This window comes from Gossypium arboreum, chromosome 7 (assembly GCF_025698485.1).
Source record: "Gossypium arboreum isolate Shixiya-1 chromosome 7, ASM2569848v2, whole genome shotgun sequence".
In the NCBI taxonomy this organism is placed as follows: domain Eukaryota; kingdom Viridiplantae; phylum Streptophyta; class Magnoliopsida; order Malvales; family Malvaceae; genus Gossypium; species Gossypium arboreum.
Genome location: NC_069076.1, coordinates 12,369,883 through 12,387,586, shown reverse-complemented (window position 1 = coordinate 12,387,586; position 17,704 = coordinate 12,369,883). Strand labels below are relative to the sequence as shown.

The 17,704-nt window shown below is 31.1% G+C and overlaps 1 protein-coding gene and 1 long non-coding RNA gene across 2 annotated transcripts; one reads left to right on the top strand and one right to left on the bottom strand.

Moving 5' to 3' along the window:
* Nucleotides 1-231: 231 nt before the first annotated feature.
* LOC128295179 (uncharacterized) lies at nucleotides 232-4,986 on the top strand. Its single transcript, XR_008285514.1, has 2 exons — nucleotides 232-362; nucleotides 4,739-4,986. It is a non-coding gene; the product is annotated as an uncharacterized LOC128295179 (long non-coding RNA).
* Nucleotides 4,481-7,928, bottom strand: LOC108459588 (uncharacterized). The gene is made up of 3 exons (XM_017758990.2): nucleotides 7,561-7,928; nucleotides 5,612-6,910; nucleotides 4,481-4,946 (listed from the first exon to the last, which is right to left on the bottom strand). Exons 1-3 carry the CDS (start codon nucleotides 7,741-7,743, stop codon nucleotides 4,719-4,721), a joined length of 1,710 nt encoding a protein of 569 aa, XP_017614479.1. The 5' UTR covers nucleotides 7,744-7,928; the 3' UTR covers nucleotides 4,481-4,718.
* Between the last annotated feature and the right edge of the window lie 9,776 nt (nucleotides 7,929-17,704).

Below are 17,704 nucleotides of genomic sequence, written 5' to 3'. Positions count from 1 at the left end.
AATACATACATTTGTAATATATGTATGTATTCACTTATTATTTAAGTAAATAATTAATATATTTACTATTATTTAATTGATATTATTTGATAAATAAATTAAATATAAGACAAGTGTATGGTAAAAATAATTTATATGTGTACCAATAGTATACATACACTTGTAATACACATATATGTTTGCTTATTATATAAGTATATTATATATTATTATTAAAAGAAAAGTAAATAAAAAGGAAATAAAAGAAAGAATTAGAATGAAAAGAAACAGGATGTGGAACGAAACAGGGGAAGGAAGAAAGAAAAAGAGAAAAGAAAGAAGAAAAGAGAAAATTGAAGGTTTGAAGCTTGAAAGTTTAATAGGTAAGTCAGTTTAGTCTTTTTTACTTAATTTTGATGTTTTAGAAGCTTTGGAACAAGATTTTGATGAAATTAAGTTGATATTTTGAAAGTTATTAGATTTCTAGATAATGTTCATGTTGAGTAAAATGATGAATTAAGGGCTAAATTGATAGAAATTCAAGTTAGAAATGAAATAAGGATTGAATTGTAAAGTGATTCATCAGTTTTATGCTTTAAGGACTAAATTGAAAGAATTTTGAAATTATGGTTTTATGATGAAAAATAGATAATTATGTCTAAGTTTGGTTGAAAATTGAGTAGAAATAAAGTATGAATTAAGATAAAAAAAAAAGTAAGTGAATTTAGTTAGGATTAAATTGAAATTAAAAGTAGAAAATCAACATTTTGCACTAAGACTATTATGGACGGCAGCAGTAGTCTAAGTTTGAAAAATCACCAAAAATTGTAGGAATTGAATTAGAGGATGAATAAAATATGGAATTAAATCTTATTGAGTCTAGTTTCTTATAGAAGAAACAGTATAAGCAATTGAATTGTAAATTATGAGATATAATGAATTTTGTGAGACAAGGTCAGAATGAATTCGGGTTCCCATGTTATGACTCTGGAAAATCACAAAAAATTGGATAAAAATAATTAGAGACTTAAAGTTATATTTTTAGAATACATAATGAGTCTATTTTCAGGAGAAATCAACAGGAATATTATCTGAGTTTTGTACTATGAGATAATTAATTTTTTGTGAAGAAGGGTCGACACTGTCAGACAGCAGAACAGGGATAACTTTAAAGAATAAACTGTATTTATTGGCTAAATAAAAAATTCTGAAAATTTTATGGTAAAAATATATATGAGTCTAGTTTTAGGGAAAATTAGCGGATCTTAATTTTGAGTTTTATAGCTCCAGATATAAATAATTTAGTGACTATGACACAGATGGACAACTTGAATATCCATAAAAGTAAATAATAAAAATTATAGATAATGTTACTCACAAGTGTGTTATATACATTAAGGATGTGGAATGGAGAGGAGGAGGAGGAAAATATATATGAATATTCAGTTAGCATGGCTAATTTGCATGTTTTAAGCTCATGGACTAAATTGAATAAAAGTAAAACTTTAGGGGGCAAATTTTATAAAAATGTTAAAAATGACTAAATTGAAGGGAATGAATTGTTTTATTATCTAAATTAATAAATTGAATGAAATTATCAATTTAAGATTGGGTGAAATTTGGGAAAATGGTAAATTACCAATATGCCCCTAAATCTTGGTATTTCTGCAATTTAGTCAGGTAGGTTCGTATATCCTGAATGAGCATGTAAATATCACAATTTAAGTATTGTATCGTATTTTATATGATATTTTGAATTGAATATATGAAAAGGATGTTATATGAAACATGAAAATGAATACTAAATAATATAAATTAATTGAAATTATTCTAAAAATCTCGGTAATGCCTCGTATCCTATCCCGGTCTCAGGTACGGGTATGGGGTATTACAGTGCGTTTGGATAAATAATTTTATTTTTAAAAAAAAAAAGTTAGGTTAGTGAAATTTAATAAGTTAAAAAAGTAATTATAAACGAAAAGTAATGGTATTAAAATATATAATATAGAAATATGTAATATGAATATAATTATATTTATAAAAATATAAAATATTAATTTAAATTAAATAAAAATTACATTTCAAAATTAATGTTTTTAATTTTAGTATGGGACAACATGCATTTTTGAAAAGCCACCTCTGTAGGTGAAATACAAATAGGAATTTGAGTTATTTAAAATCTCTTTAGAAATTTCTTGAAATTTTAAAATTCTTTAATGTATTTACTCAAATAAATAATTTTATTTTTAAAATTTTAAAACTCATTAAAAATGAAAGGCTTCCAATTCCCTCACTCAAACGTACTCTAGGATTTGATGAAAAGTTCATTAACCACCTAAGGTTTATTTATTACATGAATTATAAATTAAAAGATAATTTTATTATTAATTAATTATTATTCTATTTATTTTTATCTTCAATGTTTATATTCAATAATTTTTAGTTAAAAATAATAAAAATTAATTAGTTATAAAAATAATTTAAGTAATATTAAATTAAATTATAAATTGCATTATATTATAATATAATCTTATGTTAAACAAAATACATTTTTGAATTAATATATGTGGGATTCTTTGAAGTTACACATACAATTAGGGCGTATTCGATTCAGTTCAGTTTTTGAACAAAAAATGAATCGAATCACTTCATTCGATTTTTAACTTTTTGAAACTGAAATTGAAATCGTATTGAATTCAAATTGAAATATCTGAAATCAATAATTGTAGTTTGGTTCAATTTAGTTTGATGGTTTTTATCAATATTTGGGCTTTACAAGTCTAATATCACAATTAGCGGTTTTCATTTCAAAAAATCATAATACATCCTCTAAATTCGTTTATACATTTACAAAGTAAAATAAATAGTTAAATTAAGATCATAATCATCCACTAAACCATTTAAAAATCTTTTTAATTTAAGCTATTAAATAGATAAAGTTGTTAAAAGGAAAGCTAATATATAAATCATTCATATACTTAATGTTTTGTTCTGTCATTTCTTTTAATTAGTTGCTAGCTTTAATTAGTTATAATTGAGTCATTATAATATGTCATATAATCGATTAATTTCATAATTATCAAATATATATAATTGACAACATGTGAATAATTGTTTCTTTTATAAATAAAATACTATAAAATTTCTTAAACTATATTTCTAAAATTAAAATTATGCTTATAATTATAATTATTATATTTAATAAATGATTCATTTACTCTAACATAAAGCTATACTTTTATAACTTTTTTTAATGAAATATTTCCATAACCTTAACTTTTTGTATAATTATATCTAGTTTTATAGTATCATCATCATCATCATCATAGGGTAAATGAATTAGTCTATATAGGCATTGAAATGATCAACCTATTATTCTATTAGAACTATTCTTTTAAATAGATTTTTTTTCATTCAGTTTGATATGAATAAAACATGTTCCATGTGGAAAAATCGAACTTGGACTTATGCAGTTTGGATAATAAAATTAACTCGAAACCAAATTAAATAGTACAAAACTCGAACAACACTGAACCAAATACATCAATTTTAATTGATTTTTTTAAAATTTTCTTGATTTCTTTGCTCAACCCTACATAAAATTGCAATTATAATTACAAATATTACATTCCAATAACTATAATAAAATTAATTATTATAAATCATTATCAAAATAATAACCAACACATATCATACTTATACCAAAATAAATCTATACAAGGTCCATATCGATGAGACATAATTTAAGATGAATAGAGTGAGAGTTTACACATGATTTACATAAAATGAGATTCAAATATGAGATTTTAAAGTTTTCATGACCTTAATCTTGTCAATAAACTAAAGCCTCGTTGAATATATATATACAATTGTATGTTCAATGTTTAAATATTTAATTACAATATTAACTTTGAGATAATTTTTATGATTATATTTTAATAAATTTCTTTCTCATCAAAACCTTCTAAAATAATACTAACTAAAAATTTTACATTATCTCAAAATCAATATATAACTCGTTATAAAGTTATAATATTTTAATTTTAATTAAAGTCAAATACATTTTCTTAAAAATGAGTCAAATATATTTAATTTTATTGAAATATTAAATTTTCATTATTTTTAATAAAATAGAGAAATGAATAAAAAAACTAAATATATACTACATTATATAAATAATAGCAAACGTATAATTGTAATTTTATTTAAAATTGCTTAGCAAAAATATCCCTAGGGAGTAAATAGGCATTTCTGAAACTATAGAAGTGTAATTTAGACTAACCCAAGAAATGCAACTTTGAAACCAAATGACACTATAAAGATAAAAATGCAATAATAACGCAAAAAAGAAGGTTCAGAATTGGACAAGCTGCCATCAAAACCTGACAGAAGCTTCCAGGGCTTTATCCCAAAAGGAAATCAAATAAGCTAAAAATTACTGGGCCACCATGGCTAATAAACTGTATTAGCATTTAGCAAAGTTGCCATTGAGTTCGTGCCATTCTTCTTATATAAAGAATACCATTCACATGATTTAAATTTTCCGTCTCTCACAAGCAAATAACAAAAGATGCCCCATAGTTATTATAATAGATACAGATAAGCACATCAGCTTCTTTGATTCTAGCACATATGTCAACTACTGCAGTGTTGTGTGTTTGTTTTTTCTTTTAATAAACAAATTTAAACCACGCAAAGAATTGCTGATTTTGGACTTCATCGCAATCGGGAAGTTGACATTAGTTCTTCTGGTGAACAGCAATCTGGTGGATGTCCATGTCTTTCAACATTACAGAACGTCCACAAGAATCACATGGAGCAGTCCTTGAGCCACAAATGCTCTCATGCTCCGAAAGCCCTCTTAATCTGTCACGAACATCCATGGCAGAGCTTCCAGCTTGAACCATGTCTCCACAAAACCGACATGCAATTAAACGCAGGGGACAATCTGAGGCTTGGTGTTGCACCTGTCAATACAAAATGAAAGTAAAGGTTTATCAGAAAGAAGAGAAAGATCAGTTGAAGTTTCCATTTCCAATCACCCAGTTCTTGTTTTGCTTACTCTAGGAGATAAACAAAGATCATGATGTTCCTTTAACTAGCTTAGGTGATGATGAATCCCATCAAATATGAAATATTCCACCTTCATGTTTAGAAAAAGAAAACCAAATTGTTGGAGTGAGTTTAGACATGCCACAATGGGTGCCAGCCATTTGCGGTTCTCTGTCATACACGAAACTGTTCTAAACTTTTCATTTTGCTAGACCATATCTAGATCATGCCGACATCAATAGAAACTCTAAATGTTCGACATTGTATATAGTATTCACAACCTTATAGAACACCTAAAACTGTAATTTACAATAAGGATTCTTGCTCAGTCGTATTCATCATCTGCAAGCATAGAAGCAGGCTAGTGGATATATGACCTTTTTAACTTGAACTGGCAAAGAATGACACACCATATAATAAGTTATGCATTAAGCAACATTCTTACAGAACCAAAACAATAGTTATTATGTTCTTAAGTTAGCTTATTTCTGCTTATGAAAAAAAAATGACAGTAATAATGCTCTAATTAATTCAAATAAAGTAATATGAAATGAATTACTGCAAAAGGAGTTTGGCTTACCATATCTTCCTTCTCAAGGACTACTCCACAAGGACATCTAAGAGGTTCATGGAACACTTTCATGTGTTTCTCCATCTCTCCTAGATGAAAAGCTTGCCCACATTTGTCGCAATGCACATGATTTTTAGCCTCTTCAATCCTAAGAACTATTCCACAACCAGCATGTGGACAAACAACATTATGTCTGCTACAGTATGCTTCATGCAGTGCTATACTCCTAGTGGGAATAAAATGCTTGCAATTTCGACACTCTACAGTATCCACATCCATCGAAGATGAATGCGTAGCTTGTTGACCCACCTTATGCTTGCTGTTCTCTTGAACATGCACCGATACCTGGTACTTGGTTGTTCCTTTGAAGCCATAGACAGCCAGGCTGTAAGTACCGGTACCAAGGTTCCTATCTTTGGAACTGAGGATCAAAGTCTTCGAGCCAACGTCATGGGAAGACCATTCATGTTGGTGTCGGTTTGGGAATATGAGGGGATGCTTGGATACATAAAGGTCAGTATCTCCACCATTTGCCTCTGCATCTATCTTTACCTCTATTTTGACATCATCAGAAACAAGTTTTTCCCATGCATCATCATCAATTGAGAACTTATAGTACATGTAATTTCCCTCCTCAACCAATCCAGATTCTGATGCACCAAATGCTAGTGGTTTTAGGACATATTGATCAGTCCTCTCTGATTCAACACCAGGGTTGACAATATCCACCTCAATATCTGTTTCCAAGACAGAAATGCTTGAAGAGGGTTTTAGCTCAAGAACACGTAACTTATATGTCAACTCCCCATATTTAACTGTAAGAACATCATCTTGAGAAAGGGTAGCATGCTGACGAAGGCTTGTCTCGAGAATGGCCTTGTGATTTGGTAAGTCAGAAAAGCCAATTCCATCTGGTTGAAGTTTAGCATATGTACCTTTTGAAAGTCGAACGTAGCGAACCTCAACCAAGGGAATATTTGGAGCATCCACAGGGAACAAATTACTCCATACATGGGGAGGAATTGCAACAGAACCTTCATCTGCAGTGAATTCCAAAACACCTGAATGAGTGGTCCTATTATTTCCCTTTTCATCATCCTTAGTAGCAGAAGAACCCTCTTGATGAACCAGCGACAACTGAAAGTACATCGGTCCCTTGTCAAATGCACCTTGATCAGACAATTCTGTGAAACAGGATGGTGGCAATTTGACCTTATCTCCACTACCCTGAAAAGGTACAGCTTCTAAGATTTTATAAAACACTACTCCTCTTCCCGCGAGTAAACTTTCTCCCATTTGCTGTTCAGCCTGAGCAAGACAAATAAAAATATTAGAAGCGCCCACTACTAAATATACCAAAAAATGTCAATACAAAATAATTAAAGCATATACGCAGGCATCAAGCAATCATAAGAGTTCATACATAAACCATGGTAGATTGAAATATCCAAATAGAATAATTAACTCAAGGTATGTTCAATAATTAAAACTTACAGATAATAGGCAAAAGGGTTGTAAACACTGGAATTGAACTCAAACAAATTGGACGTCACCTTTTAAAGGTGGTTGCAAAAACAAAGTGAGCTAAACCCTGATTCTAGAACAATCAAGATTACCTCTTACTATTGTGTTAGCCAAATTGTTGTGGGCTTTCATATTTTTTTCAAAACCCAACACATATTCAGTTGCAATACACATCCATGTTTTTAGCTATTTCAAGTAAAGCATCGTTTGCCGTATCGAAATTTTGATGCGAATCGACACAACGTATATGATCTCAATAAACCTAACCATTGAAAAATTCAATAATTTCCCCATAAAATAGTTCCCATCTAACCGCCTAACAATGACAATGAAAGTTAATTTCCGGATTATTATATTCAAATTCAATAGAAAGATCGACAAACATATATTTCAAAAAACCAATAAAAAGATGGGGGGGGGGGGGATAGTAGTACCTTGAGCTGAGCTTCAATGGCATCAAGCCTTCTAGATCTTTGAGCAGCTTCAATGGCATCTCGTTGTTTCTTAGCCTCTTCTTTTGCTTTCCTCTCTCTATCTAATTTCAGCTTGGCCCTTTCCTTCCTTTCCCTCTGCTCGTTGTCAAGCTTCTCTCTGGCTCTCCTTAGCTCAAAATCCATAACTTCAAAAAATTCTCTTAATTTCTTCGAAAAGTTGGTTTGGGATATATTTTTTCTTGCTGTTTAAGATTGTTTGAAATTTGTGATGTTTAATGAAAATATAAAAGGAAGGAGTTGTAGAGTTGGTCAAGATTTCGGGAAGCAAAGAACTGTTTTAATTTTTGCTTTCCATATAAGTTCGAGAAAGGTCTGGGCCTTTCTACCCAATAAATGGGCCGGGTTTACACCTACCAAATCTAATAATCCCAATTTAAAAACTCCCTATTTAACTTGAAATTACTTACTCAAATTAAATTAATTTTGTTATAAATATTTTATTATTATAGAAATATATGTTTATTGAGATAAGAAGTTTGATATGTATTAAAATTCTAATTGTTCGTTAGGAATAGAATTTTATATAACTTATATTTTGTATGTTTATAAATGTAGAAACATTGTAATCACCTTAATTAATCAATAAAGTTCATAGTCCTCTTTGTTCTTCTATTTCTTTGGTTGCTTACCTTAATTATTATTTATTTCATAACAAGTTATCAACATGATCCCCTCTTAGTTTCTTTTCTAAATTTTTTTCTCATTTCTCCTAATTTTTTCCCAATTTTGAAAAAGAGAAAAAGAATTTCCAAACACAACATGAGCTTTGTACTCGTACCTCGAACCCTCAATTGTTTTCCAAGCTCCTTAATCATTCGACCACCATGTAAATTTCCAAATCACAATCTTGTCTATGCAATAAGAATTCCTTTTTCAATTAGCCACCACTTGAAACTTAGCATCTATAGGGGATAAAATAAAACTTTCTGTTCCTAAAATGACAAAAACTTAATTCTCATAATCTTTTAACCACTCAACTACCCAAATACCATTGTTAATTTACATCAAGAAATTTATAAAGCCTATCAAGTTCAGAGAAAAGAAAGAGAAGAGAAAACTAGAAAAGAGAAGGATTCAAACTCGAGACCATTAATAACCATCCTTGCCTTTAATCACTAGGCTATCATGTCATTTTGAAAAACATGCACCAAGAAATTTATTTTTATCTGTACAATTTGTTACCATTCAATGATTAAAGATTAGATCTATTCTTCTAGGCATAGAAACCATATGCATGGATTTACTAAAAATATTTTATGTCTAGATTTATTTTAATTTTAATTCATAATTGATTATGGTTTATTTGATTAACTTTTTTTAATTATATATTTTCAAGAATGACGAAAAAATTATATTTTGTATGAATCATGCTTGCTATGAATATATACCTATTTTGGTATGGAAAGATTTTGTTATTGAATTATATTATATATGAAACTTGGATATCTGTCTTTTCAATTTTGAAAAGGATAGAAAAAGATGGGGTTTGATTGTGAAAGACACTTGAATTGTGGATTAATTATGATTAGATGTATCTGAGGTTGCAATATTTAAATTTGTAAGTGAATATAACTCTACATTATTGAAGATGACTTCTTAATTAAAATTATGTGAGAATATTACTAACGAGAACTTGTTAGAGATTTTTTTTTCAACTTCTCATACTTGAATTGTGCTCTTGCAGTAGTAATTTCGTGAAAAAGATTTGAAAATATATTCTAAATTAATATCATGTTTACATGTAATTAAACAAAATAGTGGGCTATTAATGAAATCATGAAGCCCATCCTACTAGATTTGCTTCATTCCTTGAAACGAATGCAACAATACATGATAAATTCAAAAGATGTAATCGTGGACATGGTGGTGGAACTATAATAATCGTCAAAGAGGTGGTCATAGTAATTCTTATTTGATTTTGATATTTATATGCAATTTTATGTTCATATACCTTAGTTTATATGCATTTTGCTAAAGATGAAATTTTTAGAAGTATGAGTTTCATCCTTTTTGTGAATTGTGGTACTCATTACTTGATTCTTAGAATCTTATTAGTAACAATTCTTTTCACAATTAGAAGTGAAAACATAGATATAAATAAGAGAACAACAAAAGTCCTCAATATAACTCTTCAGAGAAGAGACACAATTTATATATCAGAAGTTGTTGATTATGTACTTATCGTACACTTGAAAATTTTATTATTCAATTAATTTTACTTAAAAGAAAGGAAACATATGTCCTATACATAATACAACAATGCATACTATCCTTAGGGATAAAAAACATTTTTCTTGTTTGGTAATAAAACAAACCAATTTTTGGTGGTACAAAATTAATTTAAGGCTCTAAAAGAGCTAAGATATTGTTACCCTATGTTCGATGTGGTAATGAAACATGCTAATATTGCAAAGTACAAAATTAATTCAAGGCTCTAGAAGAGCTAATACATTGTTATCCAGAGAAACAAAGCAATAATTAATACACAATGTTATAGGCAATCTCAAATAAATTATTTTGTTCAAAAGGATATACGTTGTAACAAATATCATATTAAGATTGTGGATAAGGAGATGATTAATTAAATTTGTTATATTGGGTAAGAATTTTATATTGGAAAACTATCAATTTTTTCCTCTAGTTAGTACTATGTATATATTAGTATGGTTAAATCATATGTGATGGTGAACTAGAAGTTTACATTAGTATCGTTGAATTATGTACATAGTAAACCAAAAGTTTACTAGTCCAAATATACTAATTACCTGGCATCATCTATTAGACCATCTCAAACAATAACGATGCGATAAGATAAGAATTTACATGGATATTTATTAAAAATCCTGAAGATTATTCCTTTATCAAGTGTTGCTTGTTTTCAATGAAGAATTATTAAACTTCACTAACAAAAATTGAGATTAATCTCTTGCATTTTTGAAAGAAATATGAGTCCATTTTATCTAACAAATGGATGTTTTGATATGATTTTAGTATATGCATTTTCAACATAGTCGTATGTAAGTTATCAACGTGTGACCTGTAGTTAAAAAGACTACTTGTTTAATGATTAGTGTAAGAACAAAACTTTCAGATTATGCAATTGAGACAATTCTTGCTAATGTTTGTGAGTTTGTTTCTTAGGCTTTCAATGATCATTGTATGTTGAATTATTAGTGCGAGTAAATATCACAAAGTCTGATGTTTATGTGTATAAAATTATTTAGCAGAATCAATAATTAAATGCCTTTATTTTTTTAGAAACAAAAGTTTTTGTATATATATAAAGATATGATATTCTATATGAATCAACACTTGTACGCATTATGCTGATATATTTTGATAAATACTCTCTATTACAATTGGTTTTTGCTCAGGAGCCAAATATAACCCAATTTAGAGTTTTTTTTGAATGTGCAATATATGTTCAAGTTGATCCACCACAATGCAAAAATTGGGTATTCAAAGAAATTTGGGAATATACATTAGTTATGAGTCTCCTTGTATTATTAAATGTGTTGAATAAATTAGAGATTCAATTATAACATGATTTATGATTACTATTTGATTTGATAATTTTCCCAACATTAGGGGAGAGAAATAATAGATGGATAAAATAAATTATTTAGAACAAATTATCATTATCTAGATCCTCATAGAAAGTAATTTGAATAAGAAGTTCAAGAAGATAATTCACTTTATTACAACTTAACTGCCAAATGCATTTACTAACTTGATGAGAATAACCAGGTGTTGTATACCAACTAATGTTTTGATTTAAATTGAAGTCTTAGTAGGACAACTTGTTAGATTAATTAAAGGTAATGCATGCTTGAAGCATGGTAGTTCGATTAATTCCAAAGATGAAAATTTTTTGTAAAAGAAAAGATAAATCTAAATGGTCATATAGTGGAGGCAGTTACTCCTAAAGAGACCTAAGAAATAATTAATTATTAAAACTCTAGAAGAGATTCATGTACCTAAAGATGGAAACAATGAAAATAAAGAGATCTCGATAAGTTATGTTAGTACGAGAAAATATGGAACCCTTGTAACACTCTAAATTTTAGGGTTAGAAGTTTTTGGGCTTTGTGGTTAGGGTCAAAGAGAAGGGTGTGCTATTGTGTTTAGTCGCACGTTTAAGTGTCAAAATGGGCCTGCTGGTCTGGTGGTTGAGTGATTATTAGTGAACCTTAAGGTTCTAGGTTCGAGTCTTTGTATACACATTTCAGAGAAACATTTCATTTTGTCTTGTTTAAGTTAATATTTATAACTATTTCATTTTTTTTCTTTTTTTCCTCCCCAGGTTTTCTTTTTCTTCTTTTTTGAAGTTTTTCTTTATTTTCTTTTTCAAAATGGGTTTGTTTTTGGATGTTGGAGAGTCGTTTCCTTCTCATCAAGTCAGAGTCTGAAGGTCTTAGATTATAAAATAGGTGTGGGATTCAAACCTCTTTCAATGTACTTGCATTTTTTTATTTTACTGTAGTAGTTGACAATCTTTTCGTGTGTTCCGATAAATGGGCAATTGACGCTCATTTTGTCTGCAATCTCTAGAAATTTAGTATGTTGTGATCGGAGGTAGATTTATTGATCAGAAAGGCTCAATTTTTAGGCTGGTTGTGGGTGTTTTGTGGTCACACGGACGTGTACCAGATCACATGGCCGTGTGCCACACGGTCGTGTGGCTGATTTGGGGATTTTTGTCAATCTTCACACAATTGTGTCCCCTAGGCACACGGGCGTGTATGTTTGGGGATTAGGGTTTGAGTGATTTGGTGCCACACGGCCTGGCCACACAGCCGTGTGACTAATTTAGGAATTTAGATATCTTACACGGGTGTGTATCTTGGACACACGACCGTGTCTGGTAAGCACACGAGCGTCTGAGACCCTCACATGGCCATGTCTACCCTGTACTCTATTTTAGTACAATTGGGCAGTGAATTACACGGCCTGCTCCTATGGCCATGTCCCTGGTCCACACAGGCGTGTGCCTCAGTCACACGGCCGTGTGCCCCTCTTCATATGGGCGTTTTACCCTCCACATGGCCTAGGCATTTCCTCACCCATAGCACATGACCATGAGGTCTTAAGGCACTTATTTTGGTTCTGTGTGTGTTTCTGATCTGAAAATATGTTTGTGTGCTTCAATCCTTAGCTAAGCTTTAGCAAGGGTAGTTAAGACTCTGATTTGGGCTGTGACTTATGTGTTGTTTGTAATTTTTGTATGAGATGTCTGACTCTGAACCTGGTTAAATTGGTGTGTGTATGCATATCTATTCTGTCTGACTGCTTGTTAATGTGTCACTGTTCTGTGAGATTGTGTGCATACATACACTTGCATAAGTAAAGTTTTAAGTGGGATTATGAAGAGAAGGATGATTGTTTCTGTTCTGATCTGGCGGTTTAATTGCAATTTATTCGTACAATGCTTTACCACACTATACCGCACGTATGTCAGCTTTGTTGCATACCATTATCTGATCTGGCAATTTAAACTGCAACATGTCTGTACAGCGGATTACTGCATTGCACTGTATTACTTATACGCCAGCTCTGCTGCATATTAATATTTGAGTGGCTTAGTCCATATACATGGTATGTAGGGTTGGATGGGCCTTTCGAGGTCATATGTGGTGTGTTTTAGTTAAATGAGCTTAATCAACTCTTACGGGGTGTGATCGGAGGATGGAGAGGTGTGTTGGCTGGATGGGTGGGTTTTATTACTTGATCGCATTCATGTGCATCTGTTTTTGGGTGTATGATTATCAGACTATATTCTGTTGGTCTAAACAAAACTTGTGTTAAGTAATCTGTGTACTTGATGTTCTCTGATTTTCACGTATGTGTTGAGGTGTTGGTATCTATTTCTGCATATATCTATCAACATATTCTGCTACTGATTTGTCATCTGAAGTTCTATTCTGTATGTATATTGTTATTTGTATGAACTAACATTGAGCTTGTGTAGCTCACCCCCTTAGTTTTTTCCCTTGCAGGTACGTTTCTAAAACTCTGACTCTGGACTCGGCATGCGGAGGTCTCAGACGGTCTCAGTTGTAATTAATTTATTAATTAACTTCTCAATTTTCATTTTGATTTACTGTTTTGATAAGCCGGATTTTATAAAAACTGTGTTTTGAGTTATGTTTGGAATTTTTCTCTCTTAGTTTTATTTTATCATATATTGAACTTAACGACAATTTTTCTGACTGTTTCCTAAACGGTTGAATGTTTCCGTTTGTTATGACAATTGATTTGTAAATTTTTCCTACGATCACTTTGGTGGTCAACGTAACATCTGAAATTTGGTCTAACCTTATAAGTCGGGTTTAGAGTGTTATATTTAATGGTATCAGAGCTAGGTTTGCAAAACTCGACCTGTTTTTTCACTTATCCATGTGCGCACGTGGTTGTTTTAAAAAGAAATTTTTGAGAAACTTTACCATAGTAAGTTGAATGATTGAGTTTTGGAAATCTTTTACGAAAATGAAATGTTTGAGACTCCGACGCTGGTCTAGGTGGAAATTCGAAACTGTGAGATTAGAAATATAGATTTTTTTTTATTTCAATTGTGTTCGTTCTTTGAAAATATAGATATTCTAAGTTAGCGACAAGACTGATATGGATTCGAAAGATAAGCAAGATCGTGAGGAGTCGTCTACTTCTCCGGGACATGTGCCTGTTCAAGAGTAAAAGGACAGTTCAATTTTTCCAACTACAATTAGTGATAACCCAGAGCTTGGTTTTGAGGCACTGATTGGGGTAGTGAGGGAAGTACTAGAAAAAGTGTTTGAGGTTAGGATAAGAGAGACTAGTGAAACGCTTCAAGCTAGGTGCGTGGATTGTAGGAAGAAAAAAGATCGCAGTCCTCTAAGGTTGGAGCCTAGTTCTGCGAAGCGTGTTAGAACGCATTTGAGTGGAAATAGCGGTTGTGCGGATGGTGCTGGTAGTGGTATGAGCGATCCATTTTGTAAGCACTGTAAGAAGTTTCATCTAGGTAATTGTTGGAAAAAGACGGAAGCATGTTTTCGATGCGAGTCCATAGAACATTGAATCTGGGAGTGTCCTCGATGATTTTGAGATAGGTATGGTTGTGAATGTTTCAACGTCTAGATTAGAGTATTGTAATTATGTGATAAGACAAGTGAGTTTCTGCTTCAGTGGTTAATTGTTCTGGGTGTATGTAGGAGGTTTTAAGTTTTATTTGGTTCTGCTCGGGCTAGAGTGCACCATGGGAGCATGGTGGTGTAGCTTGTGTTATACCACTGTTTTGTTAGTCAGAAATTTCGAGGACGAAATTTCTTTAAGGAGGGGTGAGTTGTAACACACTAAATTTTAGGGTTAGAAGTTTTTAGGTTTTGTGGTTAGGGTCAGAGAGAAGGGTATGCTATTGTGTTTAGTCGCACATTTATGTGTCAGAATGAGCCTGCTGGTCTAGTGGTTGAGTGATTATTAGTGAACCTCAAGGTTCTGGGTTCGAGTCTTTGTGTGTGCATTTCGAGAAACATTTCAATTTGTCTTGTTTTAAGTTAATATTTATAACTATTTATTTTTATTTTTACAATTATTCTCTATTTTTGGTTCTGGACTTTTTTTCCTTTCTTCCTCTCTGGGTTTTCTTTTTCTTCTTCTTCGAAATTCTTTTTTTATTTTCTTTTTTCAAAATGGGTTTGCTTGTGGATATTGGAGAGTCATTTCCTTGTCGTCAAGTCAGAGTTTAAACGTTTTAGATCGTAAAACAGGTGTGAGATTCAAACCTCTTTCAATGTACTTGCATTTTGTTGTTTTACTATGGTAGTCAACAATCTTTTCGTTTGTTTCGGTAAATGGGCAATTGACACTCATTTTTTTTGCAATCTCTAAAAATTTAGTGTGTTGTGATTGGAGGTCGATTTATTGATCGAAAAGGCTTAATTTTCAGGTTAGTTACAGTGTTTTCGTGGTCACACAGGGGTGTGCTGGATCACACAGCCGTGTGGAATTAGGAATTAGGTTTTTTGGGAAAAATTTGGTGCCACACGGTCGTGTGGCTGATTTGGGGATTTTTGTCTATCTTCACACGGCCGTGTCCCCTGGGCACACGGGCGTGTGTGTTTAAGGATTAGGGTTTGAGTGATCTGGTGCCACATAGCCTGGCCACACAGCCATGTGGCTAATTTAGGAATTTAGGGAGCTCACATGGGTGTGTGAGACCCTCACACGGGCGTGTGAAACCCTCACATGGCCGTGTGTACCCTGTACTCTATTTTAGTATAATTGGGCAGTGAGTTACACGGCCTGCTCCCATGGCCACGTCCCTGGTCCACACGACCTATGCCTCCCTTCACATAGAAATTCCCAAGAAATTGTTCAATACAATTGTGTAAATTTTTGTATGAACTGATTTGAACATATGTATTAGTATAGAATGATCATGATCAAAGTTTTGTTATAATTATTGTCGGAACTGCTGAAGAGATCAAAATATATTTTCCCAAAATTCTTCCCCACTCATGACATTAAGAAGAATGATGATATAAATGTTTAGCAAATCCATTCAAGTGATAATTTGAAAAGCTAGTATTCAAGTTTGGAATACGTAGAATATGATATATCATGTGATGTTGTCATGAGGGGAGAGTAAATACATGTTGTACTCTTTTTCCTTTAACCGAGATTTTGTCCCTTTAGATTTTCCTGGTAAAGTTTTTAATGAGGCAAAATGTTATGCATATTATAAATATGAGTACTCTTTTTCCTTAACTTAGAATTTTTTTGCCACATGGTTTTTATCTTAGTAAGGTTTTAACAAGGGAAATTATCTATTGATAGACATCCAATGGGAAGTGTTATAAATACTTTATTCTTTTAGAAGTGGATGTTTATTAGGATAAGAAGTTTGATATACATCAGAACTCTAATGTTCATTAAGAATAGAATCTTATATAATTTATACTTCTTATGTCTATAAATATATAATTTGGAGAACCATTGTTGTTAGCTTTAATATCCCAAGCTTTTGATATAACAACATTTAAGATAAATTTTATAAGTATTATATGTCCTAAATCATTTGGTAAAAATATGATTGAAAATTTTATCAAACATTTTGAAGACTTGAAAAATACTCAAAATTATGTTTTACATGTGTTTTAATTTATCTAAATGTTTTTGGGTTAATACCAAAGTGTTTTATGGTGTTTAAAATGTTTTTAAGGGATTTTGGCATGCAAGTCTCGAGATGTACAACTATATGTCTCGAGATAAGAAAAAATTAAATCAAAATTCTGCTCTACTGGTTGTTGTCTTAAGGCAAAACCTTGTTTGTCTCGAGACAAAAGCCTATATGTTTCGATACATGGCTGCTAATGGCTATATAGTATTTTTTAGCCTTGTCTCAGGACATCTTATTAGGTCTCGATACATGACATGCGAGGACGATTTTTAAGCCTAAAATTAATGCCTCTAATGGCTAGATTTCATCCCTAACAGCTATAAACATCCACAAAGTTGTTCCTTGGTTTAAATTGTAATGACCCAATTTTCAGTGGTATTAAAAAATACGATTTCAAAACCAAATTTTCGTAAACCAAGTATGTAATTTTTAAATATATCATTTATGAGAATAAAATAAAAATATATTAAAGAATGGTTCAGTAATTTTTTTCAATTGTAACTAATTAATGCTTAATGACTAAATTGTAAAAGTCTTATCGCTATAGAGTTTTAATTGACCAAAGGTTTAAGGACTTAAATAGAAATTAGCCAAAGGCTTAAAATGATAAATAAACCATTTTCCTATGGCTGTTAGTGGATGGTGATGATATCTTCCACTAAGTTTGATTAATGAATTAATTAGTTTATTAAATCATTATTATGTTAATAAACTTAGTTAATCAAGTCCTAATCTACCTATATAAGCTAAATGAATGAGAAAAAAAAATCTTCATATTTAACCTGCTTTCACCGTTCAAAGAGAAGAAAAACGTAGAAGAACCTTCCATGGCATTCAACCTTAAATTCTAAGGTAAATTTAAGTTCTTTTCTTGTAATTTTTATGAAATTGAGGTCATGGAAGCTTGATTTAGCGAGCCCATGTACCAAT